Genomic DNA, 9,599 nt, shown 5'->3' on the forward strand with positions numbered 1-9,599 from the left:
AAAAGGTAATTCATGTAGGAGTCTAGCACAGCGCCTGCACTAAATGGTTATGTGCTGTAATTAGCACCTGGCTGCCACTCTTATTTAAATGGGATTTCTCAGAATCCCAGCATTGATTTGTTAATTCATAGGGTTTTCAGAACGCAGCAGCTGGGGAGGTATTAGAATCAGTCTTTCCCTGGGCATTGCAGGTTGAAGTCGGAATATTTCAAGCCACGTGTACTTGCCTTGGGTGGTGCTTATAACCTGGACCTTTCACAGATAGTTATGCAAATCCTCATCGCACTACCCTTCTCTAGGAGGAAGCAGTACTAGGTGAGCAGTGTCTACAGAGAGGTCCCAATAGCTTGGCTGCAACTCCTGGTTAGAAATCTAACAATCCACCCCAAACCCCGGGCTCCCAGCCCATTCTGCTCAGTGGTTCACCTGTTTTTGTAGAGCTTGGTCTTGCCCACAGAAGTGTGGAGTCTGGCCTGCAGTGAGGCTGGTGGGAAGGGCAGTCAGAAAGGTGAGCGTAGTCCTGAGGGCAGTCAGAGGAAGCGGAGAGGTTAGGGAGATCCATGGAAAGAGCTGAGGAAAAATGAGTAGCTGGGTGACTGGGTGAATGAGTGGGTCTGTAAAATACATCTTTTTGGAGAATGTGGTCTTTGAGATGGAATCTGAGGAGGAGAGTCAGGAATACTATTCCAGGCAGAGACGGTAACAGGAGCTGAGATGGGCAAATGGAAGGTCTTCATTAGGCAGTTGTGTCCTGCGTGCCTATGTGCTGGGCACGAGGTTGACACTGGGCTGGTGGGGAGGATGGGACAACTTGGGTTAGCTGGAACCCTGGTGATGGGTGATAACGTGGAGGCGGTGGATGAGGGCCCTGCAGAGAGTGGGTATCAGATACCAAATAAAGGAAGCCCAGAACTCAGGTGGGAGCCATCTGGGTGTGGGGTGAAACTCGAGGAAGGGCTGGAGAAGGGACCTCTTGCAGGGTTCGCTTTAGACACTGACTGCTTCAATTTATGCATCACCTATGCCTGATGCTTATCACCTCTCAGCATCTAGTCCCGTCTGATGTCAGCTTCCCCTAATGGGAAGGAGCCAGTGCACTTGTTTTCTCCGCAACCTACAGGGTAACTTTTGCCTTCACATAATTTTGTTATTAAAACCAAACAAAAACAAAAAACAACATCTGTCCCTGTCCCCTAGCCCCTCAGTCTTCTCCCTCCCAGCCCGAGTCTGTGAGAGCCAGGATTCTTACTCTAATTCTGTGGTCCTTTTTTAAGAAAGTCTTCTTGCGGCAGATCCCCCTTCTTCCGCTTTGTTTCTCCTTTGTCTGAGACCTACTCTCTTTTCCTTGGGTCTATAGAGAACCCCATGTGGCATTTTCCGTCCTAGTTGGCCCTCCTCAGCTTCCTTATTTATCAAACACTGCAAACCCTTTGCACCCTTGTTGAACCTAAAACCTCAAATCTCTTTTATCCCTTCAAGGCTGGAGGCTAAAGCAAAAGTCAGATTTGATCAAGAGTTTCATCCGTGGCATTCTCATCCCAACCACTGTTTAATATGCAGGGGAAGCAGCCTGGTGAATGAGAGAGAACCCAGACTCTGGGGTCAGCGGACCTGGGTATATATATGAATGCCTCTCTCTTCCCTCGCACTTGACTTTTCTGTGCAAGGATTAGTAAGAAAAAGTATGCTAAATGTAAAATAGCCCTTAACAGAAAAGCAAGTGCCTGAATTCAAACTAAAAAAATGCCTTTATATAAGGTACATAAACAATTGGGCTTTGGGATAAAGAGCACCAGTGAAAGACTTTTCCATTAAGCAGTGTTAAAGACAAGCTTGTACGCTCTGGTATCCCAGGTTGTAGCCTTAAGCAGAAATTTTTGCACCATCTACTGTTTCCCATAAATCTTAAACCCATGTAGTACCTGTTCCCTTAGCATGAAAATGACTACATTTTTGTTAACATTGAGCAAAACCTATGCCCCAGGAAAATACACTGTATAGTAAGTCCTCACTTAATGTCATCGATAGGCTCTGTGACTTTACGAAATGATGTATAACGAAACCAATCTTACCACAGGCTAACTGGTATGAATCAGAGTTACCTTCCTATAGCATCTTATCAACATTATAATGAAACCATGTTATAACGAAACAGTATTATGACGAACGACAGTATTCGTTATTCAAGGACCTGCTGTATTTCTCCTGTGGCTCCAGTACCCTTCTGGCATCCGGGGTCTGGCAGCCCAGGAGCACAGGTTTAAGGGAGTTACAAACGTAATGCCCCTGAGGCTAGCTCTGGCACAATGACAGGCACACCAAGACCCTTAATCCCCTTTCATTTTTCCTTGTTCCTCAAAGGCCTTTTAATCTAAAAGTGAAGGTGACAGGTTAGCTACTTCATCAAAAGGTAGAATAAAAAAAATAAAATAAAAAAAAAGTTTAGCCATCACTGCCATGTCTGGGGGGAAGAAAACAAAACTTTAAATCCAGTGTGTGATGTTTGATGCAAGGCTGTTCCTTGAGGAAGTCCCCTGTGGGAACGGAGGTTCCCCACCTAAGAAAGAAGTTTTCAAACATTTTCGTCACAACTTGAAAGTCACCCCAGACAAAGGGACCAGTTATAAGCTAAGTATCTTCTATTGATAAGAATCATATGCTTGGAGGACAAAAAAAAAAAATGCCTGCATCAGAAAATGACCATCACTTTTTTCTGGCTAGAACATGTCCTAAGGAGTCATCATGTGAGAACCACTTATGGCTGCCCCAGAATCAGGGTGGGGGTAGGAGTGGGTAGCACAGGTGAGAGTGAAATGGAAGAAGCAGCATTAGCGTTAGGCACCTAGGAGGCTGTCACTAAAATGATCGATGCCAAAGAGCTCCTGAATAGTTAAGTAGCAATACCAGTAATAACAGCAGCTTGTATTGGTATTGCCTTTTAAAGGCTACACACAGCTCATGAACTTGACCTCTTTCGTGCCCTAAATCCTCTCGTGGAGGGAGGCCAGGTGTTGTTGGAAATGAGATCAGTGGCTTCTCAGGTCCTACAATGACCAGTTAGTGGTGCTGGTCCCTACTTCATTACGTGCCCCATGCACTGGACCACCAGATACATGCTTGCAGAGCTAATTAAACTTGATGAAGATAAAAAAAGCAAACCACAGCCTGTGTCTCCCTAGGGTGTTTTCTTAAATTCATCATCAGAAATTCTGAATACACACATTTGGTTTAAAAATAACCTGGATTTTTATGAACTGCCAAAATGAACTCCATGTCATAAACACATTTGCTGCCTTCTTCATTCCCCCCAAGAGCTGACATGGTAACAATAGCAATGAAGTGTTTAAGCAGCACTTTTCATCCTCACAGGATAAAGCTGATTAGTTACCCCTCATTCTCCAGGCAAGAGGTGCCTGTGCAGGGAAGTGGGAGTGATTTTGCTGACACCTAAGCGGCCCCTTTGGGCTTGTCCTAGGGCCGTGAGTAAACTCCAGCTCAGCCTTCCCTGGGGAGTTGGGGGAACAAGACTGTTTGCCGGGAGAGTGTGCTGATGTCTCTTTCTTTTCCAGCTGCCATTCTGGGTATGTTGGAGCACGCTGTGAGCACGCGGACCTCCTGGCTGTGGTGGCCTCCAGCCAGAAGAAGCAGGCCATCACCGCCTTGGTGGTGGTCTCCGTCGTGGCCGTAGCTGGTCTCATCATCACGTGTGTGCTGATACAGTGAGTACCTGCTGTCCCTAAGTCATGTCTCCCGCCCGCCTCCCCCCAGCCCCGGGGACATCTGCAGCTTGCCCAGATAACAGGGCAACCTCAGTTCTGTTTATTGCTGTGATGTCTGATGGGTATCACCTAAGCCGAGAGGAACTTTGGTGACAGCCAAGCTGTGAAAGGGCACACATGCTGGGGGGGTCCCAGCAATGGGTCTGTGCACTGCTGGAAGCCAGTGTAGAACAAAGGCACTCTCTCCCTCTCCATTCTTGATTTGGAGCCTTTACTATTTCGTGCTGGGGACATGTAGGTGTTCCAGAGTGAACTGGAAACAGCTCCTAGCCTCCTCTGGGCAGGAGCAGAAGCGCTTCCTCTCTGCAGAAGCATTCTGCGGATCTTAAAGCCATGTCGAAGGCCACTGTTGCTATTAGGCCAGGCTGATGACAGCCCTTCCTCTTTTCTGCACTTCTCTGCCCTCCTCATCCCCAAAACTCAGTGGATGCCTTGCCTTCTCCAGGAAGCCTTCCTGGGCCCAGACCAGTAGAGACCATTTTCGGATGTTTCTTAGCCCTATCTGCTTCCCCATATCTTCTAACTAGACTGCTCTGCAAAGGGGGAAACCCTGGGGATGCATTTCCAGCATCTGGCCAGATTTATTCCCTGGAAATATCTGGAGACATCTAAGCCCTCAGAGAATTTATACCTAATTGGATATGCACAAGGAATTCACAGAATGACTAAAGGCTGCTGGTAGCTTAGAGTAGATTAACTCCTGGTGGAAACAGTAAGTGGATGGATGGGTGATTCTGGCAAGGGCTAGTGTAAACAGCTGTGTTAAGGCAGGAAGCCACACTTTAGCCCCCCAAGGTTGCCTAGGATTTTTGATAGATAAGAGTCTCTGTTGTTTATTGGTTTGTTTGTTTGTTTGTTTGTTTGTTTGTTTGGGGGGGGGCTTCTAAAGCACACACTCCAGGTTCTCTCAATGAATGGAGTGCCCCTTCAAGCCCCAGCTTATTGACAGTAGTCACAACCTGCTCACGTCCTCCTCCTAGAACACCCAGCATTAAGCCAGGAGAAATGAGATCTGAACTGGGCTGACCTTTCCTTCCTCTCCAAGCAGTATCTGTTCCACTCGCATGTGTCTTGGGAAAACATGGTAGCAGGTAGTGGAAAGGCAGCCCTGGTTCAGGCTGGAGCAGAGCTCAGGTTCTGCCCTCATGAAGACCCTCCCGGCGGAAGCAGCAGCAACCTAATAGACCGCTGGCCTCAATTCTCATGGCTGGCTAGCTATCTGTGCTCACCCATCACTTCCATAGTCCTAGTTCGATGGCCATAGGGTCTTAGAGCCTTAGGAACAAGAGTGGGTGCCCCCGTGGGCTTCCCCAGAGGGACTTAAGAGCTCATTTATCCAGATTCTCTGGAGATAGGAGCAAACCAGGATACCTCTCTCTTTCCCAGGGAGGCAGCCAGTCCCACCTCTCCTGGCCTTTCCCAGTCCACCCTTGCCAGATACCAAGTTCAGAATCTCTGAGTCAGAGGCTAAGCCCTCATCCCCGCCAGGCTGCTAGTTGCCTGGACTGAGGGCATCCCTGAGATGTAGCGTTTAGGACCAGTTCACCTATGCCAGAGAGATCCAGAGGCCTTGATCCCACTGCCCTTGGGATGCTCCTGGCTGGGACGTGACTGGGGCCAGCCCACCTGACTAGCTGACGACAAACAGCTGTCACCTGTCACTGATGGATCTGGAATCAAGGCCTGTAGATCCCTCCGACATGGGATGAGCTGGTCTCCACCTGGACTGTGCAACGTAGGAGGGACCCTTGCCAGGTAGACTGCACTGGCCACCCATGCTAGAAGCAGGTTGGGCAAAAATGTTACAGGGCCCCTTCTCAGCTCTGCTGCCCAAAGATTCAGGGGCCTGGGTAACCTTCCCAGGGCTGGGATGGGGATCGTCAATTGCCCCCAGGCACCAAGAGGGAAGGAAGGACAGCAACAGGCTTGTCTTGGGCCGTGGCAGCCAGGAGATTTCTCCCAGCCCCAGTCAGTGGATGCATAGATTATATATACATCAAGGTGAGAAGGCGTGGACGTGAAGTCTTCCATGGCATCCCCAGGGAAACCGCCATCAGTGTCTCCTGAATGTCTTACTCAGTGCTTTCTTCTCTGATCTTCTTTTGAGTTCTCTGCTTCTTTTTTCATGCTCACTCTGAAAACTGTTCTTTCCTGCCCACAAAGGGAGGCAGGAGCATTCATGATCCCAGTGCTTCGGGACTCTGGGTAACACAGCTTCACCGGGAGGTTGAGTTTGCCACAACTAAAGAATGTTAGTCCTCAGAGAAGAATTTAAAGCCACTGAGATCCAGGACTCATTCGCTCATTCTTTCGATGGGTCTGTGCAGCCCATCTATGTTCCCTGCTTTGCAGCTGGCAGTACCTGGAGAACACCCTCCCCCAAGCCCTCATAGCTCTGCCAGCCTGAAGTGACTGCTTTGTCCCAGTCCTGACAGCCGTTTTGAGGCTATTACTACACTTCTGGAGTTACCCAACTGCTCCTTTATAGATCAAGCAGCCAGGTGGGTGGGTGACCAGGCCCCTCTGACAGCTGGGAAAGCTGGAGCCAGGTTGCCCTGAGCAGAGCTGCACAAATGGAGCTGGCACTTTGGTGTGGCCAGCATCTGCCCTAAAGGCCACCACCAGCAAGGCCCTCAGTCCCCTGCTGTGTCTGAAACTCTGGAGACACCCCCCCGCACACACACAGGAAGGCTGGTTTAGAGCCCGGAGCTGCCCAGCAGATGCTTAGGCAGATGCTGCACCAACTGGGAGTTCCTGCCAGGCTCCTGCCTAGACGATGTTCTCTATGTCTTTGCAGCTGCTGCCAGGTCCGAAAACACTGTGAGTGGTGCCGAGCCCTCATCTGCCGGCATGAGAAGCCCAGTGCCCTACTGAAAGGAAGGACTGCTTGCTGCCACTCAGAAACAGGTGAGGCCTTTTTCCCTTGGGAGACTATTGGATGGAGAAAATGACCAGCTTCTCCAGGTCAGGGCAGTTCTTGGAGGATAAAGCAGGAAGGGAGTAGAGGAAGAGGCTATTTATCCTACCAAGTCAGATTTAGTTTATTTTAAGGTGTGTTTTACTCAAAAGGGAGCTCTTTTATCCTTACTGATGACTGTGTGACTTTTAACAAGTTACTTAAACTTTCAGCCTCAGTTTCTTATTAAAAAGACGTTGTGCAAATTGAATGAGTACTGACATAAAATAGCTAGTATGGTGTATCACCAACTGTAGACATCCAACAGATGTTTGTTTTCTTTCCCTTGAGAAATCACCTCCTTTTTCCCCTATCCGTGAAATGAGGGATTTGGCCTATAGACGGTCTCTAAGGACTCTTTAAACTCTTACATCTTGTGACCATCATTAAGTTTACCATTGTTTCATGAATATTTTTCATCCCTCAAAAAAGGTTGGATGTCTAGATGTGGGGCCAAAACCACAACTCAGGAGCCCTCATCTGAGCATCACTAGCTTGGGGCTCATGGAGCCAAAGTGTTCCTTCATCCAGACAAGCTTTAAAAAGTCTCACCTCAACAGCAGTTTTTCTGGAATTCTATTTTGACCAATAGAGTCCATCATAAAAGTTTATTTTCAGGAAGTAGGGGGTTAGGAGACAATCACCCCAGGCTGATCCACCCCAAGGTGTCCCTCTCTAGTAAACCGTTGGCATTCCAGAAGCTCAAGGTTGCATGGAGAGGGTGGGAAGAAAAGGGACTGGGAAATTAGAACCCTGATGTGTTAGTTAATCCTCATTGTATATCTGACCGGGAGAGAACTGAAGGCCCAGGAGCAGCGTTTGTTATGCATGTCAAGAACCACAGTAAGAACCACATGGTCAGTTGTTTTTTATCTGGGAGGGTGCTGATCCATTGATCCTCACAGTAGCCTTAAGGAGGAGGAGGGTTTGTGGGTGATGTGGGTAAACTGAGTCTGCCAAAGGCCTGCTTGGGACCTACCATGAGTCCATGGGGGAGCTAGGATGAGAACCAAGGCCTTTGAAAGCCCCACTCACATCTCTCTTCTACTACCTCTGGGGGCCATGCATTGAACAAATGAAGGAAAATATTTTTTATTTTGTCGTCTAGCACCAATAAAAAAATTGTTTAAACCTTTTAAGGAAATTTATGGTAGGTTTTTGTACGATTTGTCTGCACTTCATCGGAGTCATACAAGGTAGAATAAGTTTCTTCTTAATGTTACTTCTTCTCTACCCACATTTGGGAGGACTTTAGCTTTGAGCCAGGGGATGGGTCTGGCCTTCCAGATACGGCCCCCAAGGCTGAAGCCCCTCACCCTGAGATGACGCATACCTCCCCACCTCCAGAGGGATCATGGGAGGGGCCAGGGTAAGAAGATGCCCAGGCTGACTGGACTCAGGAGCTGCTGAGAACAGGGTCCATGCTGCCTCACAACATACCTAGAGGGTGCCCTCAGGGTCCCACCCATTGAGAAACAAATGGATCCATTATTGTATGGCCATAGAGGAAGCCATTCTGCCACCAGAGCCCTAGACCAGCTCATGAGCTGCCCACTAAACTGCACCTTATGGGGGAACTGTCCACAGGCTGGGTTGAATCACCCCCAGGTGAATTGAGGCCCACACAACAGAGTGCATCCCCTAATCTTTTCTGCCACAACTCATTTTACTTCGGTTAGCCTTTCCTTTGGCACTGAAAGCACAGTTTCAGAAGCTACTGCCCCTGAAGCTGAACCAGCAGAATTTGGACTAGGGCCTGACTGCCCGAGAGAACCTGGTGACATTGGCTGATGCATCTCCAAGTTTGTCTCAAGCCTGTTTTGCCAGCATGGCTGGCGTCTAGCCCACACTGCTTAAACTATTTTTCCTTCCTTCCAGTAGTCTGAAGAGCCCAGAGGAGTTCAGCCAGGCAGACTGCGGCAGTCCTGATGAAGAAAGGACCTCAGGATGGCCCAGCGAGGGATGCCCGGGACGTGCCGGCAGACCTTCCTACTCTGCCTGCACTCACCTGTGCAGCCTTTTTGTCTTTTGTGGGCCTTCCTTCAAAACTCTGTCAAGAACTCTGTCTGCTTGGGGTTATTCGGTGTGACCTAGAAAAGAAACCAGTGGACCACAATTTAAAAACTGGTCAAAAAAGAACTGCAAAGGGGTGGACTTCCTGTTTACCTAGATAAGCTGTGTGCGTTAGTTGGCATCTGAGTCCAGTGTGTGTAGCTGTCTTCTGCCATTCATGGATGCCAGGCTGTGTTTCTTTTTAATGGGCCCATTTCTCCACAACAGTATGCATCCTTCCCAACTGGAGATTCCTATAGTTGTTACAGTTTTTTCTCATCCACTTATTGGGGAAGACGGTGGAGAAAGGGTCACTGCTTATTGTTATGTGAAGACGCCAAGTTTTAAGAGGAGCTGTGTCTTTCTTCTGTCCGTGAGACCTTCAACCAGCAGTCACCTTCCACAGACACATGAAGTTGAGGACCTGCCAATTGTCACTACCCTTGGACATAATTTCTTATTTATTAGATGGATGATGGTTTTATTTTTAACCTAAGTCAATGTATAAAGTATAAAACTATTTCAGACTTCTACATTAATGATTGATGTATTGCTGGCTGCAAAGTTATTCTGATTTAAAAGGTCTGGCCTCTTTGGGACAGGTAAGGCTCAGGAAAAGCCACCCAGGAGGTACAGAGATGGAAGCAGAGGATGAGTTGCTGATGGGAGCAAGGATTGGGTTTCAGAGGTTGTGCCATTTAAAACGCAAAACAGGTCAATGCCTCCACATACATTCAGATGGAAAAGTTAGCCGATCCAGCAGCATAGATTTGTCACTTCTGTCAGAAGAGAGAGAAAGGGAGTGCCTATGT

The 9,599-nt window shown here is 48.2% G+C and overlaps 1 protein-coding gene across 3 annotated transcripts in view; it reads left to right on the top strand.

Annotated features, from left to right (window-relative positions):
- The window catches only part of TGFA (transforming growth factor alpha), a 98,193-nt gene extending 88,600 nt beyond the window's left edge, over positions 1–9,593 (top strand). For 2 of the 3 annotated variants that reach the window (XM_019647616.1, XM_019647615.1), the window contains exons 4-6: positions 3,570–3,719; positions 6,577–6,686; positions 8,614–9,593. In XM_019647616.1, coding sequence (XP_019503161.1) covers positions 3,570–3,719; positions 6,577–6,686; positions 8,614–8,621 — 268 coding nt within the window. In that variant the 3' untranslated portion in view covers positions 8,622–9,593. The remainder of the gene's footprint in view (positions 1–3,569; positions 3,720–6,576; positions 6,687–8,613) is intronic. The other variant, XM_019647617.1, reaches the window with a different exon arrangement.
- Positions 9,594–9,599: the final 6 nt, after the last annotated feature.

Source organism: Hipposideros armiger, unplaced genomic scaffold (genome assembly GCF_001890085.2).
Source record: "Hipposideros armiger isolate ML-2016 unplaced genomic scaffold, ASM189008v1 scaffold_114, whole genome shotgun sequence".
Classification (NCBI taxonomy): domain Eukaryota; kingdom Metazoa; phylum Chordata; class Mammalia; order Chiroptera; family Hipposideridae; genus Hipposideros; species Hipposideros armiger.